The 25,580-nt window shown below is 41.2% G+C and overlaps 1 protein-coding gene across 3 annotated transcripts in view; it reads right to left on the bottom strand.

The window, feature by feature from the left end:
• lok (ovarian-specific serine/threonine-protein kinase loki) overlaps positions 1-25,580 on the bottom strand; it is a 225,979-nt gene that overhangs the window by 3,228 nt on the left and 197,171 nt on the right. For all 3 annotated transcript variants that reach the window (XM_071665056.1, XM_071665057.1, XM_071665055.1), the window contains 2 exons: positions 18,867-19,075; positions 10,857-11,055 (listed from right to left, as the gene is read on the bottom strand). In XM_071665056.1, coding sequence (XP_071521157.1) covers positions 10,857-11,055; positions 18,867-19,075 — 408 coding nt within the window. The remainder of the gene's footprint in view (positions 1-10,856; positions 11,056-18,866; positions 19,076-25,580) is intronic.

Here is a 25,580-nt window from a genome sequence, read left to right as displayed (position 1 = left end):
TCACTTATCACATATTCAAGTTCATTCAAAATGGGTCACTGATCTTATAATAAACTTCTCTACAACTGCTGCATTCAGTTTTGAGAATGTGACTAATATTAGTGATTGAATTTGACATCCCAATAAGTCAAAAGCACCAAGTTCTCCATGAAACATGTTCTTGTTCTGTGCTTTTCATCTTTGTCTCAATGATCTCATCTCCCCCCCCCCAAAAAAAAATCCTACTTTTCAGTTTTCCTTTTGCTTTTGCTTCATTAACAAACAATTTTAACTTTTGGAACAAATTAAACCCATTTCACTCAACAACACAATTTTTCCCTCAAACTATGGTACTTCATTATTTCAAAACACTTTTTCCTTCTATAAATTTTTACTTGGAGAAACTGCTCCCTGAAATTCAAGTCAGACATGACTCTTACAGGCAACTCCTAAAGGCAGTCAGTTCAATGTCACTGTCCTTCAAACTAAATGGCACAAGCAGATGACACAGCTTGAACCTTTGGCTTGCTCACTGACCCGAGCACCTGCTGAAAGTAATGCGAGTCTTCTTGGTACTTGGGGAGGTAGAACTAACACTTGAGGGACAGGCACTTTGAGGTGTTCCTAGAAGCTAGTAAATGTTACAAGTTGTCAAAAGTTAAGGACACATGTCCATATAGCACAGCAGTAGAGAGGGAAATAGCAAGCAAAGGTAGCTGGCCTTCATGATAAACCTATGGTGCTGCATTGGGGGAACTTTTACTTGACCTTCACCTTCACTTATGAACAATGCGGCCCATTTCAAATATCTAATTTTGCTGGGTTTACAGTGTGAAAAAATGGGTATGACCACAAAATAAAAGAGTCTGACCGCTAAATATATAAAAATGGGAAGTGTATAAACAACGAAAGCAGTCCCCTGTATGCATTTTGGGGTATATCATCAGTGCACATGAGCTTCATACTTATGATACATCAGGCTTAAGCTCCTTTAGCCAAAGATCGTGTGACAAAAGCTAGTGTTTTTTCTGAAAAGCAAAAGGTACATATTTCTGTAGTAGATTCTACATTTGCAATTAATCTTATCTTAATACAGTAATTTACCTCCAATATCATCCACTCCAAGTGCCTTACCACATTTCATCTTAAGACTTTCATTACCTCTTCTTTCTTCACCAAACCACTCTCCTTGATTCTCTCACTTTTCCCAATACCTCTGCAAATCTTCACCCCATTCACCACAAAGTAGTGATCAGACATCCCACCAGCTGCCCTTCTCAGCACTTTCACATCCAAAAGTCTCTCTTGCACATCTATCAATTAGTATGTAATCCAATAATGCCCACCGACCATCCTTCTTACATAAATATATTTGTGTATTTCCAATCATCAGTCCTTTCTCCACATATAATGCCACAAGCTGTTCACCATTTCCATTCATAATACTGAATACCCCAAGCCCCAAATTATGCTCTCAACTGTTACATTACTAACCTTTGCATTTAATTCACCCATCACAAATATCTTGCATCAAAACTGTAGAATCACTCACTCAGCTGCTCTCAAAACACCTGCTTCTCATGATCTCTCATCTCATGCTCAGATACATAACCACTAATAATCAATTATCTCTTATAATCCATTTTCATTTTCACCCAAATCAGATAATCACTCACTCAGCTGCTCTCAAAACACCTGCTTCTCATGATCTCTCATCTCATGCTCAGATACATAACCACTAATAATCAATTATCTCTTATAACCCATTTTCATTTTCACCCAAATCAGATGAAAGCTAAATTCCTTACACTCTGTCATACACTCCCTACAACTACTGCTTCAGTAGCAGTGTTACTCCTTCCTTAGCAGTTGCCCTCTCATCAACCCCTTACTTTACTCCAAAGATAATTCCAAACCATTCTATTTTCTTGAGCTTTATTTTGTTCGGCACCAGAACATCAAGTTTCTTTCCTCAAACACACTACCTATCTCTCCTTTCTTCTCATCTTGGTTATATCCACTCACATTTAAAAAACCCAGCCAGAGCTTCAAGAATGAGAGCACTCCCCACTTGGTTCTATCTTTTAGAAAATGAAATTCAAGAAAGGGAGGGGTTTCCAACCCCATATTCCCACCCACTGTACTAGCCTATTATGACATGCAGAGAATATGAAACTTGAAATCCATCACTGCGTCCCTACCCTATGTAAGTAAAGTTCTTTGTGAAAGAGAAAAGAGAGGCTTTTGGATGATACTTGCAAAGAAGTAGTGCAAATGACCGGGAGATGTATAAAAGAGAGAGGCATGAGGTCAAGTGAAAGGAGCATGGGTTGAAAAAGAGGGCAAATGAGAGTTTGGGTGAGAGTACCAAAAATTTTAGGGAGAATAAAAAGATATTTTGGAAGGAGGTAAATAATGTGCGTAAGACCAAAGAATAAATGGGAACATCAGTGGAGGCAAGGGGGAAGGTAAAAACAGGTAGTGATGAAGTGAGAAGATGAAGTAAGTATTTTGAAGGTCTGTTGAATGTGTTTGATGATATTGTGGAAGATATAGGGTGTTTTGGCTGGGTTGGTGTGCAAAGTGAGAGGGTCAGGGAAAATGGTTTAGTAATGAGAGAAGAGGTAGTGAAAGCTTTGCGGAAGATGAAAGCCGGCAAGGCAGCAGGTTTGGATGGTATTGCAGTGGAATTTATTAAAAAAGGGGGTGACTGTGTTATTGATTGGTTGGTAAGGATATTCAACGTATGTATGAACCATGGTGAAGTGAATGAGAATTGGTGGAATGCATGCATAGTACCATTGTACAGAGGCAAATGGGATAAAGGTGAGTGTTCAAACTACAGATGTATAAGTTTGCTGAGTTTTCCTGAGAATCTACATGGGAAGGTATTGAATGAGAGGGTGAAGGCATGTACAGAGCATCAGATTGGGGAGGAGCAGTGTGGTTTCACAAGTGGTAGAGGATGTGTGGATCAGGTGTTTGCTTTGAAGAATGCACATGAGAAATACTTAGAAAAACAGATGGATTTGTATGTAGCATTTATGGATCTGGAGAAAGCATATGAAAGGGTTGATGGAGATGCTTTGTGGAAGGTCTTAAGAGTACATGGTGTGGGAGGTAAGTGCTAGAAGCAGTGAAAAGTTTTCACCAAGGATGTAAGACATGTGTACGAGTAAGAATAGAGGAGATTGGTTTCCATTGAATGTTGGTCTGCAGCAGGGATGTGTGAAGTCCCCATGGTTGTTTAATTTGTTTATGGAAGGGGTGGTTAGGGAGGTAAATGCAAGAATTTTGGAGAGAGGGGTGACTATGCAATCTGTTGTGGATGAGAGGGGCTAGGAAGTGAGTTAGTTGTTGTATGCCGATGATACAGCTCTAGGGGCTAATTCATGCGAGAAACTGCAGAAGTTGGTGACTGAGTTTGGAAAAGTGTGTGAAAGAAGAAAACTGAGAGCAAATGTGAATAAGAGCAAGGTTATTAGGTTCAGTAGGGATGAGGGACAAGTTAATTGGGATGTGAGTTTGATTGGAGAAAAATTGGAGGAAGTGAAGTGTTTTAGATATCTGGGAGTGGACTTAGCAGCAGATGGAACCATGGAAGTGAAAGTGAGTCACAGGGTGGGGGAGAGGGTGAAGGTCCTGGGAGTGGTGAAGAATGTGTAGAGGGATAGAACGTTGTCTCGGAAAGGAAAACTGGGTATGTTTGAAGGAACAGTAGTTCCAACAATGTTATGTGGTTGCTAGGCATGGGCTATACACTGAGTTGTATGGAGGAGGGTGAATGAAGACAATATGTGGTGTAAGGTGGTTTGGTTGAGTGAGTAATGAAAGGGTAAGAGAGATGTGTGGAAATAAAAAGTGTGGTAGGGAGAGCAGAAGAGGGTGTGTTGAAATGGTTTGGACATATGGAGAGAAAGAGTGAGGAAAGATTGACAAATAGGATATATGTGTCAGAGGTGGAGGGAACAAGGAGAAGTGGAAGACCAAACTGGAAGTGGAAGGATGGAGTGAAAAAGATTACGAGAGATTGGGGCCTGAACATACAGAGGGTGAGAGGCATGCAAAGAATAGAGTGAACTGGAACAACGTAGTAACCGAGGTCGACGTGCTGTCAATGGACTGAACCACGGCATGTGAATCGTCTGGAGTAAACCATGGAAAGTATGTTGGGCCTGGATGTGGATAGGGAGCTGTGGCTCTTTGCATTACACATGACAGCTAGAGACTGAGTGTCAATGAATGTGGCCTTCTTGTCTGTTTTCCTTGTGCTACCTCATTGAAGTGAGAGTTAGCAATGCTGTTTCTTGTGGGGAAGGGTAGCGACAGAAATGGATGAAGGCAAGCAAGTATGAATGTGTACATGTGTATATATATGCATATGTCTATGTATGTGTATGTGTATGTAAATGTTGATATGTATCTTCTATTATTATACTTTGTCGCTGTCTCCCACACACACACATGTATATACATACACATCCACACATGCACATATACATACCTATACATTTCAAAGTATGCATATATATATACATACAGACATATACATATATACACATGTACATAATTCATACTTGCTGCCTTCATTCATTCCCGCCACCACCCCGCCCCACATGGAATGACGCCCCCCTCCCCCACATGTGAGCGAGGTAGCACTAGGAAAAGACAATAAAGGCCACATTCGTTCACACTCAGTCTCTAGTTGTCATGTCTAATGCACCAAAACCGTAGCTCCCTTTCTAGGCCCCACAAAACTTTCCATGGTTTACCCCAGACACTTCACATGCCCTAGTTCAATCCATTGGCAGCACGTCCACCCCGATATACCACATCGTTCCAATTCACTCTATTCCCTGCACGCCTTTCACCCTCCTGCATGTTCAGGCCCTAATCGCTCAAAATCTTTTTCACTCCATCCCTCCACCTCCAATTTGGTCTCCCACTTCTCGTTCCCTCCACCTCTGACACATAAATCCTCTTTCTCAATCTTTCCTCACTCATTCTCTCCATGTAACCAAACCATTTCAATACACACTCTTTTGCTTTCTCAACCACACGCTTTTTATTACCACACATCTCTCTTACCCTTTCATTACTTATTCGATCAAACCACCTCACACCACATATTGTCCTCAAACATCTCACTTCCAACACATGCACCTTCCTCTGCACAACCCTATCTATAGCCCACGCCTCGCATCCATATAACATTGTTGGACACACTATTCCTTCAAACATACCCATTTTTGCTTTCCGAGATAATGTTCTCGCCTTCTACATATTCTTCACCGCTCCCAGAACTTTCGCCCCCTCCCCCACTTCTGCTTCCATGGTTCCATCCACTGCCAAATCCACTCCCAGATATCTAAAACATCACTTCCTCCAGTTTTTATCCATTCAAACTTACCTCCCAGTTAACTTGTGCCTCAACCCTACTGTACCTAATAACCTTGCTCATATTCACATTTACTCTCAGCTTTCTTCTTTCACACACTTTACCAAACTCAGTCACCAGCTTCTGCAGTTTCTCACACGAATCAACCACCAGCGCTGTATCATCAGCGAACAACAACTAACTCATTTACTGAGCCCTCTCATCCACAACAGACTGCATACTTGCCCCTCTTTCCAAAACTCTTGCATTTACGTCCCTAACAACCCCATCCATAAACACATTAAATGACCATGGAGACATCACGCACCCCTGCCGCAAACCAACATTCACTGAGAAACAATCACTTTCCTCTCTTCCTACAAGTACACATGCCTTACATCCTTGATAAAAACTTTTTTCTGCTTTAAGCAACTTGCCTCCCACATCCTATACTCTTACTAACTTCTACAGAGCATCTCTGTCAACTCTATCATATGCCTTCTCCAGATCCATAAATGCTACATACAAATCCATTTGCTTTTCTAAGTATTTCTCACATACATTCTTCAAAGCAAACACCTAATCCACACATCCTCTACCACTTCTGAAACCACACTGCTCTTCCCTAATCTGATGCTCTGTACGTGCCTTCACCCTCTCAATCAATACCCTCCCATATAATTTCCCACAAATACTCAAAACACTTATACCTCTGTAATTTGAGCACTCACCTTTATCCCCTTTGCCTTTGTACAATGGCACTATGCATGCATTCCGCCAACCTCAGGCACCTCACCATAAGCCATACATACACTGAATATCCTCACCAACCAGTCAACAACACAGTCACCCCCTTTTTTAATAAATTCCACTGCAATACCATCCAAACCCGCCACCTTGCCGGCTTTCACCTTCCACAAAGCTTTCACTACCTCTTCTCTGTTTACTAAATCATTCTCCCTGACCCTCTCACACTTCAAACACCACCTTGACCAAAACACCCTATATCACCCACTCTATCATCAAACACATTCAACAAACCTTCAAAATACTCACTCCATCTCCTTCTCACATCACCACTACTTGTTGTTATCTCCCCATTAGCCCCCTTCACCAATGTTCCCATTTGTTCTCTTGTCTTACGCACTTTATTTATTTACTTCCAAAACATCTTTTTATTCTCCCTAAAATTTAATGATACTCTCACCCAACTCTCATTTGCCCTCTTTTTCACCTCTTGCACTTTTCTCTTGACCTCCTGCCTCTTTCTTTTATACATCTCCCACTCATTTGCACTATTTCTCTGCAAAAATCGACCAAATGCCTCTCTCTTCTCTTTCACTAACAATCTTACTTCTTCATCTCACCACTCACTACCCTTTCTAATCTGCTCACCTCCCACCTTTCTTATGCCACAAGCATCTTTTGCACAAGCCATCACTGCTTCCCTAAATACATCCCATTCCTTCCTTACTCCCCTTATGTCCTTTGCTCTCACCTTTTTCCATTCTGCACTCAGTCTCTCCTAGTACTTCTTCACACAGGTCTCATTCCCAAGCTCACATACTCTCACCATTCTCTTCACCCCATCATTCTTTCTTCTTTTCTGAAAACCTCTACACATCTTCACCTTCGCCTCCACAAGATAATGATCAGACATCCCTCCAGTTGCACCTCTCAGCACATTAACATCCAAAAGTCTCTGTTTCACGCGCCTATCAATTAACACGTAATCCAATAACACTCTCTGGCCATCTCTCCTACTTACATATGTATACTTATGTATATCTCTCTTTTTAAACCAGGTATTCCCAATCACAAGTCCTTTTTCAGCACACGAATCTACAAGCTCTTCACCATTTCCATTTACAACGTTGAACACCCCATGTACACCAAGTATTCCCTCAGCTGCCACATTACTTACCTTTGCATTCAAATTACCCATCACTACAGCCTTATCTTGTGCATCAAACCTGCTAACACACTCACTCAGCTGCTCCCAAAACACTTGCCACTCATGATCTTTCTTCTCATGCCCAGATACATAACCACTAATAATCAATTATCTCTTATAATCCATTTTCATTTTCACCCAAATCAGATAATCACTCACTCAGCTGCTCTCAAAACACCTGCTTCTCATGATCTCTCATCTCATGCTCAGATACATAACCACTAATAATCAATTATCTCTTATAATCCATTTTCATTTTCACCCAAATCAGATAATCACTCACTCAGCTGCTCTCAAAACACCTGCTTCTCATGATCTCTCATCTCATGCTCAGATACATAACCACTAATAATCAATTATCTCTTATAATCCATTTTCATTTTCACCCAAATCAGATAATCACTCACTCAGCTGCTCTCAAAACACCTGCTTCTCATGATCTCTCATCTCATGCTCAGATACATAACCACTAATAATCAATTATCTCTTATAATCCATTTTCATTTTCACCCAAATCAGATAATCACTCACTCAGCTGCTCTCAAAACACCTGCTTCTCATGATCTCTCATCTCATGCTCAGATACATAACCACTAATAATCAATTATCTCTTATAATCCATTTTCATTTTCACCCAAATCAGATAATCACTCACTCAGCTGCTCTCAAAACACCTGCTTCTCATGATCTCTCATCTCATGCTCAGATACATAACCACTAATAATCAATTATCTCTTATAATCCATTTTCATTTTCACCCAAATCAGATAATCACTCACTCAGCTGCTCTCAAAACACCTGCTTCTCATGATCTCTCATCTCATGCTCAGATACATAACCACTAATAATCAATTATCTCTTATAATCCATTTTCATTTTCACCCAAATCAGATAATCACTCACTCAGCTGCTCTCAAAACACCTGCTTCTCATGATCTCTCATCTCATGCTCAGATACATAACCACTAATAATCAATTATCTCTTATAATCCATTTTCATTTTCACCCAAATCAGATAATCACTCACTCAGCTGCTCTCAAAACACCTGCTTCTCATGATCTCTCATCTCATGCTCAGATACATAACCACTAATAATCAATTATCTCTTATAATCCATTTTCATTTTCACCCAAATCAGATAATCACTCACTCAGCTGCTCTCAAAACACCTGCTTCTCATGATCTCTCATCTCATGCTCAGATACATAACCACTAATAATCAATTATCTCTTATAATCCATTTTCATTTTCACCCAAATCAGATAATCACTCACTCAGCTGCTCTCAAAACACCTGCTTCTCATGATCTCTCATCTCATGCTCAGATACATAACCACTAATAATCAATTATCTCTTATAATCCATTTTCATTTTCACCCAAATCAGATAATCACTCACTCAGCTGCTCTCAAAACACCTGCTTCTCATGATCTCTCATCTCATGCTCAGATACATAACCACTAATAATCAATTATCTCTTATAATCCATTTTCATTTTCACCCAAATCAGATAATCACTCACTCAGCTGCTCTCAAAACACCTGCTTCTCATGATCTCTCATCTCATGCTCAGATACATAACCACTAATAATCAATTATCTCTTATAATCCATTTTCATTTTCACCCAAATCAGATAATCACTCACTCAGCTGCTCTCAAAACACCTGCTTCTCATGATCTCTCATCTCATGCTCAGATACATAACCACTAATAATCAATTATCTCTTATAATCCATTTTCATTTTCACCCAAATCAGATAATCACTCACTCAGCTGCTCTCAAAACACCTGCTTCTCATGATCTCTCATCTCATGCTCAGATACATAACCACTAATAATCAATTATCTCTTATAATCCATTTTCATTTTCACCCAAATCAGATAATCACTCACTCAGCTGCTCTCAAAACACCTGCTTCTCATGATCTCTCATCTCATGCTCAGATACATAACCACTAATAATCAATTATCTCTTATAATCCATTTTCATTTGCAGACAACAAACAATTCACTTCCCATGCCTTTGACCTCCAGGCATTCAAAAGCTCCTTCCCCCTCGTTCTAAAGCCACTGTATTTACTTCCTTCACCATTCCATCCATACACAGACCAAACAACATCACATATCATGGATGGAAATTCAACATCATCAGAAACAGCTTCCCCTCCCTTTTTACTCACACATGCCTTACTTTCTCTGATGAAAATCCTCACTGTATTTCATAACTTTCTATTTTATCAAACAATCCATATCTCTGATGCCCATTCCCCCTGGGAACCCCCACCATGAAGGTGGCCACAGCAAGTCTCCATTTATCCCCATCCTTACATGGCTCCCTCACATACACCATCCCATGAATTCTTTCCCCATTTCTCCCCCTGTTACTCTAAACCCTTTAATCATACGATCATACACTCTAATTGTAAACTTCCCATTGGCATTCTTTCCACTTGCCCAAACCACCTCATAGTATATGTTTCACCCACTCTAACACTCCTCAACTCATTCCCTTTGCACTTCCTCCCATACCACATAACTCAAACACCTAGTCATCACTTTCTTCATTCCATCTAGTCATATCATATGCTCCTCTTAAATAAATAATTTCCACAACCTGGATTTTTGACTTTTGTGACTCACCCCAAGTCCATGTTTTGGCTGCATAGGTCAGGGTCATCAGGATTATGCTGTCCCTTAATCCTTTCTTTACTTCCTTATTTACACCTCTACCCTTCATTATTCTATGAAGGGGCCCAATGACTCTTCTACCCTATACAGCTCTCTCCCTTATCTCTCCTTCTGTATCACTAAACTTACCCCAGATAGTTCTCAATTAAAATTCTGTCACCTCTTCCAGTCTTTCTCCCTAAACATACATAATACAGTTTAGTACACTTTCTTCTCTCACTCTATAGGGCTTTGCAAAATCTACACTTTCACTCTGTTTCCTTTCAAACATCATTACTTTACTTCAACTCACATTTACCCTCTATCAACTATACTCCAAACATGATAAAAAAACAATCTTCTGCAACCCCTTTTCACACTCTGCAAACAACACAGTATCATACACTAAACTGGCTTGCCACCAGCCACCATACCTCACCTCCCCACTCCATCTCTACATCTCTTTTCCCTAGTTTTGCTTTCATCTCTTGTCACTCCATCCATTTAAATGTTAAAAAGGTATGGTGACATTACACAGCCCTGTCTCACAACCAAATGTATACCAAAAACTTCTGCTCAACTCTCCATCCACTCTTATACATGCAATTGCTCCTCTATAAAAGGCTTTCACACCCTATATATTCATAGCATTTTCCACAGGGCCTATCATATGCTTTCTCCAAATCTACAAATGCATACAATTTTCTCTCTTTTCCCAGTCATCTCTTTTAAAAAAATTTTCACACCAAATCTGGTCCAAACACACTTTACCTCTCCTGACACTATACTCCTCCTTCCTAGTTTGTCCTCTGCATGCCATACTTAAAATGTGGGAAACCAAATGAACAAAAGAATACAATAAAGTTTATACCCTTACCTGCAGCCAAGGGTGTCTCAAGGTTTGCTCAATATCTAGCCTCTGTGATGGTTCACTAACCATAAGTTTTGTAATGAGATCCTTTGCCCCCTCTGAGATTTCTGTCCAAAGTCTATGCTGAAAACTGAACACAGCATTTCTGATTTGATAACGTAATGTTGCCTCATCAGTGGCACTGAAGGGAGAATAGCATGCCAAGCTGTAAGAAAACAAAGACATCAGCTTCAGTCAAATGCCTCTAAAACTGGAGATTTCTGTAAGATTAAAAACATTTTCTCTCTACACATGGTGTAAAGTAAGCATGGTACATCCCTTTGGGAACATAGGCTCAGGATCATACGGCCCTCGTAAAATTGGGTAGGAAGTTCTCGCTCACCCTTTCTGGTTAATCTTCGGAAACCTGAAGCCTTTGCTAAACAAATGGGGTTCACTCTCACCCAATCAGTGACTGCCATCAGGTCCATATCACCAAACCATCTGCTCCAAGTCACACAGAGCTCATAATTCACAAATTGTAACATAAAAAAAATATGGTCAAAATAGGTACAAAGAAAAGGTATTTTGAAAGTTCGTGAAAGTCAAGCAGGTAACGAAAAGCCTACATTTTTCTCCTCTGTGGCCAGTCCTAGGAGCATGAGACTGTATATGAAGGAGGGTTAAAGAAAAAATTTCAAATCACACAGAAAAAAATAAATATACCTTCACTTGTACATTTGAAGTATACTGGAGTCCGAGTGTATGGAAGAAGAAATCTCCAGAATCATATAGGATGCATCTACCACACCTAAACTAGGGTACCATTTCATGACGGTGAAAGAAGAGTGCCAAAGGCCCCATTTCTTTATTTCCACCAATGGCAGGTTGAGCCATGTAAAGATATTTCTTGCCAAAAAGCATTTTAAGGCTCCAGGGTGCATAACACAAAAAAGTTATTACCTTTGTAATCACTGGTCAAATCCAAAAGATCTCTAAGGGGTTTAAGAGTGGAGGATAAATGGGTCTATTCTAAATCTAAGGTTGCATTCTTGGCCTAAAAACTGCAGACAGGGGAGAAAGAATACTTCCCATGTATTCCCTGTTTGTCTCATAGAAGGCGACTAAAAGGGATGGGAGTGGGGAGCTGGAAATCCTCCTCTTCACTTTTTACTTTTCCAAAAAAAGGAGCAAAGAAGAGGGCCAAGTGAGGATTTTTCCTCTGAAGGCTCAGTCCTCTGGTCTTGACGTTACCTCCCTAACACAGGAAATGGCAAATATGTATGAAAAAAATGTAAAATGAACTCATTATCAAAACAAGAAGATTCTGTGTTTAGACAGCATATAATTCACTTTCTTCCTGAACCCAAGGCTTATTATAGGAAGATAATCATCAAGAGACAATGACGAGCTAAACTTACAGAGAAAAATATGAAACTGTAAACTTCAGTGAAGGGCACAAATGGGGAGGTGATAACAAGTAGTGGTGATGTGAGAAGGAGATGGAGTGAGTATTTTGAAGGTTTATTGAATGTGTTTGATGATAGAGTGGCAGATATAGGGTGTTTTGGTCTAGGTGGTGTGCAAAGTGAGAGGGTTAGGGAAAATGATTTGGTAAACAGAGAAGAGGTAGTAAAAGCTTTGCGGAAGATGAAAGCCGGCAAAGCAGCAGGTTTGGATGGTATTGCAGTGGAATTTATTAAAAAAGGGGGTGACTGTATTATTGACTGGTTGGTAAGGTTATTTAATGTATGTATGACTCATGGTGAGGTGCCTGAGGATTGGCGGAATGCGTGCATAGTGCCATTGTACAAAGGCAAAGGGGATAAGAGTGAGTGCTCAAATTACAGAGGTATAAGTTTGTTGAGTATTCCTGGTAAATCATATGGGAGGGTATTGATTGAGAGGGTGAAGGCATGTACAGAGCATCAGATTGGGGAAGAGCAGTGTGGTTTCAGAAGTGGTAGAGGATGTGTGGATCAGGTGTTTGCTTTGAAGAATGTGTGTGAGAAATACTTAGAAAAGCAAATGGATTTGTATGTAGCATTCATGGATCTGGAGAAGGCATATGATAGAGTTGATAGAGATGCTCTGTGGAAGGTATTAAGAATATATGGTGTGGGAGGCAAGTTGTTAGAAGCAGTGAAAAGTTTTTATCGAGGATGTAAGGCATGTGTACGTGTAGGAAGAGAGGAAAGTGATTGGTTCTCAGTGAATGTAGGATTGCGGAAGGGGTGTGTGATGTCTCCATGGTTGTTTAATTTGTTTATGGATGGGGTTGTTAGGGAGGTGAATGCAAGAGTTTTGGAAAGAGGGGCAAATATGAAGTCTGTTGGGGATGAGAGAGCTTGGGAAGTGAGTCAGTTGTTTTTCGCTGATGATACAGTGCTGGTGGCTGATTCATGTGAGAAACTGCAGAAGCTGGTGACTGAGTTTGGTAAAGTGTGTGAAAGAAGAAAGTTAAGAGTAAATGTGAATAAGAGCAAGGTTATTAGGTACAGTAAGGTTGAGGGTCAAGTCAATTGGGAGGTAAGTTTGAATGGAGAAAAACTGGAGGAAGTAAAGTGTTTTAGATATCTGGGAGTGGATCTGGCAGTGGATGGAACCATGGAAGCGGTAGTGGATCATAGGATGGGGGAGGGGGCAAAAATCCTGGGAGCCTTGAAGAATGTGTGGAAGTCGAGAACATTATCTTGGAAAGCAAAAATGGGTATGTTTGAAGGAACAGTGGTTCCAACAATGTTGTATGGTTGCGAGGCGCGGGCTATGGATAGAGTTGTGTGCAGGAGGATGGATGTGCTGGAAATGAGATGTTTGAGGACAATGTGTGGTGTGAGGTGGTTTGATCGAGTAAGTAATGTAAGGGTAAGAGAGATGTGTGGAAATAAAAAGAGCGTGGTTGAGAGAGCAGAAGAGGGTGTTTTGAAATGGTTTGGGCACATGGAGAGAATGAGTGAGGAAAGATTGACCAAGAGGATATATGTGTCGGAGGTGGAGGGAACGAGGAGAAGTGGGAGACCAAATTGGAGGTGGAAAGATGGAGTGAAAAAGATTTTGTGTGATCGGGGCCTGAACATGCAGGAGGGTGAAAGGAGGGCAAGGAATAGAGTGAATTGGATCGATGTGGTATACCGGGGTTGATGTGCTGTCAGTGGATTGAAACAGGGCATGTGAAGCGTTTGGGGTAAACCATGGAAAGCTGTGTAGGTATGTATATTTGCGTGTGTGTGGACGTATGTATATACATGTGTATGGGGGTGGGTTGGGCCATTTCTTTCGTCTGTTTCCTTGCGCTACCTCGCAAACGCGGGAGACAGCGGAAAAAAAAAAAAGGTCTATGACTTTGAAAGGTCTAACTTAAGCTGAAGGGAAAAGAAGGGGTCAAGTAATCAATGTTCTCAAAAGAAAGACTTGAAAAAATTATCCTTGATAGGACCTATTAAATTACAGGATGAGTATCCCATATCTGAAATGCCTGGGACCAGAAGTGTTTCGAATTTGGAATATTTGCATATTCATAGCGAGATATGTGGTAAACAGGATCTATGGAAACAAATGGGTCAGAGCTGAGACATACCTCAATGCTTTGACCATTCAACAGTCTTCCTCAGGAGATGCTGGTTCCAGCATTCACTGGGACCATATTCCCCGGCAAATGATGGTTACCTGGTTGGTCACCTTGACATGTCGCTGTTGGATTAGATTGCTTGTTCTGCTGCCTCCACTTTTTCACAGTGGTCTCTGCTGCCTAATGTGACCAGGAGATGAACCTACACCTTGCATTAACATTGTCCTTAATCCCTTCCTCTAGGTGAGCTCCCACACTATCACTAAACAGCTTGTCACTTGCCTGTATCTGCCTTGGTGTCGACCACTTAGAGATAGTATGAGAGCTTACCAAGAGGAAAGGATTATAAACATCACCACCATAAGGTGTGGGTTCATCTGCAGGTCATGTCAGGCAGCGGCGATTGCTGTAAATGAGTGGAGGCAGCAGGACAAGCAATCCAATCAGAGAGCGACACACCAAGGAACCTCACAAGGTGACGGGGTGACCATCTTTTGCTGGGGAATATGGTCCTGCCGAATGCTGGAATCAGTATCTCCTGAGGAAGAACACTGAATGGTTTAAACATTGAGGTATGTCTCAGCTCTTATCTGTTTATTTGCATATCATCCTGTTATCCTGTTTTCCACTTCTGTCATGATGGATAATAGATAATGAGATATCTTTGGGATGGGACCCAATTATAAACACAAAATCCATTTATGCTTCATATGAAACTTATACACATAACCTGAAGATAATGTACACAATATTCTTAATAATTTTGCACATGAAACAAAGTCTGTGTAACACTGAACCATCAGAAAACTCAGGCGTCACAACATCAGCCGTCCATGTGGTCAGTTTGTGGTTGTTTGGCATCCCCTTCATTCCTGACTGAATTTATATGCTACTGATAAGCAATCATTTTCTTACATTTATTCACAGAGAGCAGAGAATAAGCAAAAAACACAGTGAGTAATGCAGGTAGGTCTGGCAGACTATGATTTGTAACAAACTGGCACCAACACAGCGTCAGAGCCTAGCATAGGCAAGTAAGGTCAGGTGTGGAATTTTCCACTTGTAATGTCATGTCACCACTCAAAAAGTTTTGGATTTTGGAGCATTTCGGATCAGGGATGCTCTACCTGTACCACTAAAACCCTACACAATTTAGAGGGCACTCTTTTAAGAGGCATTATTGCCATGGGCCATGTTACTAGTCTAAAGAAGTTTAAATGTTGTTTAATCTGACAAACAGGTAGTCAGGTAGCAATGAGAAATAAGCTGCTAATCAGAATTTAATGCTCAACATTTTGACAAGTGCCTTCCCCAGGAGAATTTATTAAGACAAGCTGCTCACAAAAATTTAATACTCAACAATCTGACAGTTGCCTTTCCTAGGAGAATATGATATGGTATTATTTCACATGACTTTACATTCAAAGCCGATGAGCCACATTCACAGCAGCTGTGGCATGGCACTCCCTGATTGGTCAGGTCACTTTACATGCCTGTTCATATTTAACCAAGCTCTGCCTACCAGTCTAGTGGCTGCAGTGGCCCATCTGTAAGTCCATGCTATCTTGCCGACTTCCCTCTGTCTGTCCAAGCCTATGCACATAATTTGTGCCACCTCCAATTTGCTTGCTCTAAATGCATCACTATTGCACTGATTATTTTGTTGTTTCTTATGTCATTCCCTTGTTCTCTTGTCCTTATTTTCATGCATCCACATATGTCTTGTTTCATCCTTTACAAATTATTCTGTACATCACGCTTCTCTCTTATGTATGCTTCCATCTTTTGTGTTTTACTTTGTCTGCTACCTTGGTCCTTAATACTATCGCTATGACTGTGGAGGTGCGACAGAGAAATCTCCTAATCGGTCTCGCTCCCTGTTGCTCAGAACCACCATGTATTTTCTTTTCTCCTCTTATTCCTTTCACTGTCTCTGTTCCTCTCCATGATTCCCTTTGCTGTCTCCATCATGCCACTCACATACTGGGAATTTCTAAAGATGTTTACTATTTGTTTGAGCTCCTATTCCACAGATTTTGGGCTGCATATCCTCAGTACCCTTACCAAGAAAGCCATTACCATGTCTGATTTGATCTTGATGTCATGAGCTGAGCTGAGAAGACATGTATAAAGTCACCTCTGATGATCTTCTGCCTGTACACTAAATATTTTGATCCATCACCCCCCTCTTCTCAATTTATCATGTCTAAGAACAGTAGTTTGTATTCTTTCTCCTCCTCTACTATGAACCGTGTTTTCATGTACAGTGACGAGTCCTGTAGAGTCCTTTATACATTGTGTCTCCTTGGGAGAACGACCAGTACATCATCCACATATCTTATCCAGGCTGTTGTGTTGCCTATCATATTCTTGCAGAGTTCTCTTTCCAATGTCTCATGAACAGGCAGGCTAGGACAACAATTAACAGTAAGCCAATGGCTAGCCCATTGTGCTGCTGGTACTCATTTCCCATGAACTCAAACTGGCCAAACTTTACATAGACAGTTATAAGTTCAACACTCTCCTTCCTCTTCAGGAGGTGGTTCTCACCCTTATTCCACTGCCTGGACTACACACTCTGTAAGCATGTTCATGAACAGCAACTCAACATCGAAAACTCACTAACTTTTGCAGCCTCCTGGCCAGATCTTACATATTTTGTTGATGAGACCTACCTACTGTTTCCATTGCTTAAGATAGAAGCTTGGCAAACCTCATGACCAGTTTATGAGGGGAGCTAACCATGCCAGATGTTATAGGTCACACAGATCTTACAGGTTTTATGCACCTCTGGTTGGTGTACTGGGGTCTTCCTCTATGTGTTCAAGCTCCTTGCTCATTTCAGACTTCTCCAGAATATATCTTGGTTTCTGTCTGAAGATCTCTGATTGCTTGTCAGCACTGCCCTTACTCTTCTTTTCAAGTTTCATTGTGTCTTATAATCCTAAGCTTTACTCCTAGGATATTCCCACCATTATTACCCCTTCCCCTTGGGCTTACTTTTACACAGTGCTAGAACTTCCATGTTCCACTCCCTAACATACTACCTAATTTTTCTTATTCCACACACAGTTAGACATCCCAGATGGAGCATTCGAAGAGGAAGAGCACTCCTAATTTGGTTCCTTCTGCTCCCAATTCTAGAAATTAAAATAAAAGAGAGGGAAAGGTTTCAGGCCCACAACTCCAACCTCTTATCGTCACCTTTTACAAAAAATAGGAGGTACAAGGGTAGCATTATTTCTCATCCCAGTGATATAATATGCTATTCCTATTTCCCATGACAGAAGATAATAACAACAAAATTTATAAAAGGTGTACATTTACATCCAGGTGGTAAGTGGGGGTGAGGTTATAAAGGCATTAAATAATGATGTACTGACAGACATATGCACAAAAGAGAGGTTGTGTTGCTTGTGGACATGCAGACTGGCAGAAGGTGCAATGTCTGTTTATTTCTTCATAGAGACATGTAAAAATTGGTGATGGGATTAAAAAAAAAAGAGAAAATGACATAAGAAAGAATTAGTAAAACAGAGTGAGCTTGAAAAGGTTTCCAGTGTGCATAGATTCCAAGAAGGACTGAGTGAAAGTAAATGAGTCTAAAGGAGCAGAAGAAATTCAGAGTAGTGCTTAAGTGTGCCTGTGATGTTTGTGGAGTGGGAAAGTGGAACAAGGAAGCATGAGAAAGGGTACTGGGTGGTGGAATAAAGAAGTTAAATTGCAAGGATAACAGAAAAGGGAGGTGCATGGATAGTATCTGGAGGGAGGAGGCTGAAGTGATTGGAAGGAGCACAAATAAAAGCAGTAAGAGGACAAGAGAAAGTCACAAGAGCTGAAAAAGAGGGCAAATGAATCATAGGGAACCCAAGGTACTGATAAACTTTAAAGAGAATAAGCAGCATTTTGAAAGGAGATGACATATTGGGGAAGGACAGTTGTTGGGAAAATGGAATAAGACAAAGATGAGAAAATACTGAGTAATTTGAAGGCCTGCTGAAGTGTCGTGATAAGCAGATGTGATGTGCTTGGGGTAGGGTGAGAAGCATGATACGAGTCATTGTGAAGGGGAAACTGAGAGAAAGGAAAGCCTGTTTGCAAGATGAATTATGGTACAGTGTCAGAAGTGGATGGGATGGAATTTCTCATGGAAAGGCATGATGGTGCTGTTGACTGGTTAGCCAGACTGTCTGAAGCTTGTTTAGCCTAAGCTGAGGTGCCTATGGACTGAAAGAGTGCATGTACAGTGCCCTTATGTATAGGCAAAGGGGGGAAAAATGAATGTTGGAATTACTGAGGTACAGATATGTTAGGTGTATCCTGTAAGGTGTATGGGAGTGGTGTCTGAAAGGGTGGTGTGGAGCATGGAGCAGCTGACAGTGGAGGAGAAACGTAATTTAAGATGTTTTGGACAAGGAAAACATGAAAAAATCTTAAAAGTAAATATATCTTCATCAATTTTTACCTACCTGACAAACAACACCACTCCCAGACTCCATAAATCTACTTTATTAGTGTATGAAAGTGCCCCAAAGTCCAACAGCTCTGGGGCAATGTATGTTGGAGTGCCACAGAAAGTTGTCATCTGAGAGGCATCTGCAGCAAGCTTAGACAAACCAAAGTCCGTCAGTTTTATGCGGGTATATTCTTCATCTGTAGCTAGGAGAATATTCTCTGGCTGTGATGGAAAAGAAATAAGCATTGAGAGCAAACAAAAGTTCTTTTGACACCATTTAATGATCACTTGATATATTCCCCCCAACAAATGTGAATGTCTTTTTTCTTAAAATGGGCAGAAATCACTAGATCTTTTTTATCAAAACAATATACATATATGCATATAAAAATCTAAAACCATAACATGACGTCCTGTCAAGCTGGATTTATTCTTTTTAAGAAGCAGATATAAATCAGGCATAACAAAAGGGAAGGTTACAATAATTGATCATTTGACTCTGCTTAAAGAAAAGGCATGTGAAGCGTCTGGGGTAAACCATGGAAAGCTGTGTAGGTATGTATATTTGCGTGTGTGGACGTATGTATATACATGTATATGGGGGTGGGTTGGGCCATTTCTTTCGTCTGTTTCCTTGCGCTACCTCGCAAACGCGGGAGACAGCGACAAAGCAAAAAAAAAAAAAAAAAAAAAAAAAAAATATATATATATATATATATATATATATATATATATATATATATATATATATATATATATATACACTCCCTCCCCTTTTAGTCGCCTTTTATGACATGCAGGGAATACGTGGGAAGTATTCTTTCTCCCCTATCCCCAGGGATAATATACATATATATATATATATATATATATATATATATATAAAAGAAAAAGAATATAAAAGAGACAGGAGGTCAAGAGAAAGGTGCAAGAGGTGAAAAAAAGGGCAAATGAGAGTTGGGGTGAGAGACTATCAGTAAATTTTAGGGAGAATAAAAAGATGTTCTGGAAGGAGGTAAATAGGGTGCGTAAGACAAGGGAGCAAATGGGAACTTCAGTGAAGGGCGCAAATGGGGAGGTGATAACAAGTAGCGGTGATGTGAGAAGGAGATGGAATGAGTATTTTGAAGGTTTGTTGAATGTGTCTGATGACAGAGTGGCAGATATAGGGTGTTTTGGTCGAGGTGGTGTGCAAAGTGAGAGGGTTAGGGAAAATGATTTGGTAAACAGAGAAGAGGTAGTAAAAGCTTTGCGGAAGATGAAAGCCGGCAAGGCAGCAGGTTTGGATGGTATTGCAGTGGAATTTATTAAAAAAGGGGGTGACTGTATTGTTGACTGGTTGGTAAGGTTATTTAATGTATGTATGACTCATGGTGAGGTGCCTGAGGATTGGCGGAATGCGTGCATAGTGCCATTGTACAAAGGCAAAGGGGATAAGAGTGAGTGCTCAAATTACAGAGGTATAAGTTTGTTGAGTATTCCTGGTAAATTATATGGGAGGGTATTGATTGAGAGGGTGAAGGCATGTACAGAGCATCAGATTGGGGAAGAGCAGTGCGGTTTCAGAAGTGGTAGAGGATGTGTGGATCAGGTGTTTGCTTTGAAGAATGTATGTGAGAAATACTTAGAAAAGCAAATGGATTTGTATGTAGCATTTATGGATCTGGAGAAGGCATATGATAGAGTTGATAGAGATGCTCTGTGGAAGGTATTAAGAATATATGGTGTGGGAGGCAAGTTGTTAGAAGCAGTGAAAAGTTTTTATCGAGGATGTAAGGCATGTGTACGTGTAGGAAGAGAGGAAAGTGATTGGTTCTCAGTGAATGTAGGTTTGCGGCAGGGGTGTGTGATGTCTCCATGGTTGTTTAATTTGTTTATGGATGGGGTTGTAAGGGAGGTAAATGCAAGAGTCCTGGAAAGAGGGGCAAGTATGAAGTCTGTTGGGGATGAGAGAGCTTGGGAAGTGAGTCAGTTGTTGTTCGCTGATGATACAGCGCTGGTGGCTGATTCATGTGAGAAACTGCAGAAGCTGGTGACTGAGTTTGGTAAAGTGTGTGGAAGAAGAAAGTTGAGAGTAAATGTGAATAAGAGCAAGGTTATTAGGTACAGTAGGGGTGAGGGTCAAGTCAATTGGGAGGTGAGTTTGAATGGAGAAAAACTGGAGGAAGTGAAGTGTTTTAGATATCTGGGAGTGGATCTGTCAGCGGATGGAACCATGGAAGCGGAAGTGGATCATAGGGTGGGGGAGGGGGCGAAAATTTTGGGAGCCTTGAAAAATGTGTGGAAGTCGAGAACATTATCTCGGAAAGCAAAAATGGGTATGTTTGAGGGAATAGTGGTTCCAACAATGTTGTATGGTTGCGAGGCGTGGGCTATGGATAGAGATGTGCGCAGGAGGATGGATGTGCTGGAAATGAGATGTTTGAGGACAATGTGTGGTGTGAGGTGGTTTGATCGAGTAAGTAACGTAAGGGTAAGAGAGATGTGTGGAAATAAAAAGAGCGTGGTTGAGAGAGCAGAAGAGGGTGTTTTGAAATGGTTTGGGCACATGGAGAGAATGAGTGAGGAGAGATTGACCAAGAGGATATATGTGTCGGAGGTGGAGGGAACGAGGAGAAGAGGGAGACCAAATTGGAGGTGGAAAGATGGAGTGAAAAAGATTTTGTGTGATCGGGGCCTGAACATGCAGGAGGGTGAAAGGAGGGCAAGGAATAGAGTGAATTGGAGTCATGTGGTATACAGGGGTTGACGTGCTGTCAGTGGATTGAATCAAGGCATGTGAAGCGTCTGGGGTAAACCATGGAAAGCTGTGTAGGTATGTATATTTGCGTGTGTGGACGTGTGTATGTACATGTGTATGGGGGGGGGGGGGTTGGGCCATTTCTTTCGTCTGTTTCCTTGCGCTACCTCGCAAACGCGGGAGACAGCGACAAAGTATAAAAAAAAAAAAAAAAAAAAAATATATATATATATATATATATATATATATATATATATATATATATATATATATATATATATATATATATTATCCCTGGGGATAGGGGAGAAAGAATACTTCCCACGTATTCCCTGCATGTCATAAAAGGTGACTAAAAGGGGAGGGAGTGGGGGCTGGAAATCCTCCCCTCGTTTTTTTTTTAAATTAATTTTCCAAAAGAAGGAACAGAGAAGGGGGCCAGATGAGGATATTCCCTCAGAGGCCCAGTCCTCTGTTCTTAACGCTACCTTGCTAATGCGGGAAATGGCGAATAGTTTGAAAAAAAAAAATATTATTCTATTTATTTTGCTTTGTCACTGTCTCCCGCGTTTGCGAGGTAGCGCAAGGAAACAAATGAAAGAAAGAAATGGCCCAACCCACCCCCATACCCAATTTATACACACACACGTCCACACACGCAAATATACATACCTATACATCTCAATGTACACATATATATACATACACAGACACATACATATATACCCATGTACACAATTCACACTGTCTGCCCCCATTCACTCCCAACGCCATCTCGCCACACATGGAATACCTTCCCCCTCCCCCCTCATGTGTGCAAGGTAGCACTAGAAAAAGACAACAAAGGCCCCATTTGTTCACACTCAGTCTCTGGCTGCCACGCAAAAATGCCTGAAACCACAGCTCCCTTTCCACATCCAGGCCCCACACAACTTTCCATGGTTTACCCCAGACGCTTCACATGCCCTGATTGAATCCACTGACAGTACGTCAAACACGGTATACCACATCAATCTAATTCACTCTATTCCTTGCCCTCCTTTCACCCTCCTGCATGTTCAGGCCCGGATCACACAAAATCTTTTTCACTCCATCTTTCCACCTCCAATTTGGTCTCCCACTTCTCCTCGTTCCCTCCACCTCCCACACATATATCCTCTTAGTCAATCTTTCCTCATTCATTCTCTCCATGTGCCCAAATCATTTCAAAACACCCTCTTCTGCTCTCTCAACCACGCTCTTTTTATTTCCACACATCTCTCTTACCCTTACATTACTTACTTGATCAAACCACCTCACACCACACATTGTCCTCAAACATCTCATTTCCAGCACATCCATCCTCCTGCACACAACTCTATCTATAGCCCACGCCTCGCAACCATGCAACATTGTTGAAACCACTATTCCTTCAAACATACCCATTTTTGCTTTCCGAGATAATGTTCTCGACTTCCACACATTCTTCAAGGCTTCCAGGATTTTCGCCCCCTCCCCCACCCTATGATTCACCTCCACTTCCATGGTTCCATCTGCTGCCAGATCCACTCCCAGATATCTAAAACACTTTACTTCCTCCAGTTTTTCTCCATTCAAACTTACCTCCCAATTGACTTGACCCTCAACCCTACTGTACCTAATAACCTTGCTCTTATTCACATTTACTCATAACTTTCTTCTTTCACACACTTTACCAAACTCAGTCACCAGCTTCTGCAGTTTCTCACATGAATCAGCCACCAGCGCTGTATCATCAGCGAACAACAACTGACTCACTTCCCAAGCTCTCTCATCCACAACAGACTTCATACTTGCCCCTCTTTCCAAAACTCTTGCATTCACCTCCCTAACAACCCCATCCATACACAAATTAAACAACCATGGAGACATCACAAACCCCTGCCACAAACCTACATTCACTGAGAACCAATCACTTTCCTCTCTTCCTACACGTACACATGCCTTACATCCTCGATAAAAACTTTTCACTGCTTCTAACAACTTGCCTCCCACATCATATATTCTTAATACCTTCCACAGAGCATCTCTATCAACTCTATCATATGCCTTCTCCAGATCCATAAATGCTACATACAAATCCATTTGCTTTTCTAAGTATTTCTCACATACATTCTTCAAAGCAAACACCTGATTCACACATCCTCTACCACTTCTGAAACCACACTGCTCTTCCCCAAAATGATGCTCTGTACATGCCTTCACACTCTCAATCAATACCCTCCCATATAATTTACCAGGAATACTCAACAAACTTATACCTCTGTAATTTGAGCACTCACTCTTATATATATTTATTTATTTATTTTGCTTTGTCGCTGTCTCCCGCATTAGCGAGGTAGCGCAAGGAAACAAATGAAAGAAAGAAATGGCCCAACCCACCCACATACACATGTATATACATACACATCCACACACGCAAATATACATACCTATACATCTCAATGTACACTTATATATACACACACAGACACATACATATATACCCATGCACACAATTCACACTGTCTGCCCTTATTCATTCCCATCGCCATCTCGCCACACATGGAATACTATCCCCCTCCCCCCTCATGTGTGCGAGGTAGCGCTAGGAAAAGACAAAAAAGGCCCCATTTGTTCACACTCAGTCTCTAGCTGTCATGCAATAATGCTCCCTTTCCACATCCAGGCCTCACACAACTTTCCATGGTTTACCCCAGACGCTTAACATGCCCTGATTCAATCCACTGACAGTACGTCAACCCCGGTATACCACATCGATCCAATTCACTCTATTCCTTGCCCGCCTTTCACCCTCCTGCATGTTCAGGCCCCGATCACACAAAATCTTTTTCACTCCATCTTTCCACCTCCAATTTGGTCTCCCACTTCTCGTTCCCTCCACCTCCGACACATATATCCTCTTGGTCAATCTTTCCTCACTCATTCTCTCCATGTGCCCAAACCATTTCAAAACACCCTCTTCTGCTCTCTCAACCACGCTCTTTTTATTTCCACACATCTCTCTTACCCTTACATTACTTACTCGATCAAACCACCTCACACCACACATTGTCCTCAAACATCTCATTTCCAGCACATCCACCCTCCTGCGCACAACTCTATCCATAGCCCACGCCTCGCAACCATACAACATTGTTGGAACCACTATTCCTTCAAACATACCCATTTTTGCTTTCCGAGATAATGTTCTCGACTTCCACACATTCTTCAAGGCTCCCAGGATTTTCGCCCCCTCCCCCACCCTATGATCCACTTCCGCTTCCATGGTTCCATCCGCTGCCAGATCCACTCCCAGATATCTAAAACACTTTACTTCCTCCAGTTTTTCTCCATTCAAACTCACCTCCCAAGTGACTTGACCCTCAACCCTACTGTTGCTCTTATTCACATTTACTCTTAACTTTCTTCTTTCACACACTTTACCAAACTCAGTCACCAGCTTCTGCAGTTTCTCACATGAATCAGCCACCAGCACTGTATCATCAGCAAACAACAACTGACTCACTTCCCAAGCTCTCTCATCCACAACAGACTTCATACTTGCCCCTCTTTCCAAAACTCTTCCTTTCACCTCCCTAACAACCCCATCCATAAACAAATTAAACAACCATGGAGACATCACACACCCCCGCCGCAAACCTACATTCACTAAGAACCAATCACTTTCCTCTCTTCCTACACGTGCACATACCTTACATCCTCGATAAAAACTTTTCACTGCTTCTAACAACTTGCCTCCCACACCATATATTCTTAATACCTTCCACAGAGCATCTCTATCAACTCTATCATATGCCTTCTCCAGGTCCATAAATGCTACATACAAATCCATTTGCTTTTCTAAGTATTTCTCATATACATTCTTCAAAGCAAACACCTGATCCACACATCCTCTACCACTTCTGAAACCACACTGCTCTTCCCCAATCTGATGCTCTGTACATGCCTTCACCCTCTCAATCAATA

This window comes from Panulirus ornatus, chromosome 9 (genome assembly GCF_036320965.1).
Source record: "Panulirus ornatus isolate Po-2019 chromosome 9, ASM3632096v1, whole genome shotgun sequence".
Lineage (NCBI taxonomy): Eukaryota > Metazoa > Arthropoda > Malacostraca > Decapoda > Palinuridae > Panulirus > Panulirus ornatus.
This window is presented reverse-complemented; position numbering and strand designations above follow the sequence as displayed.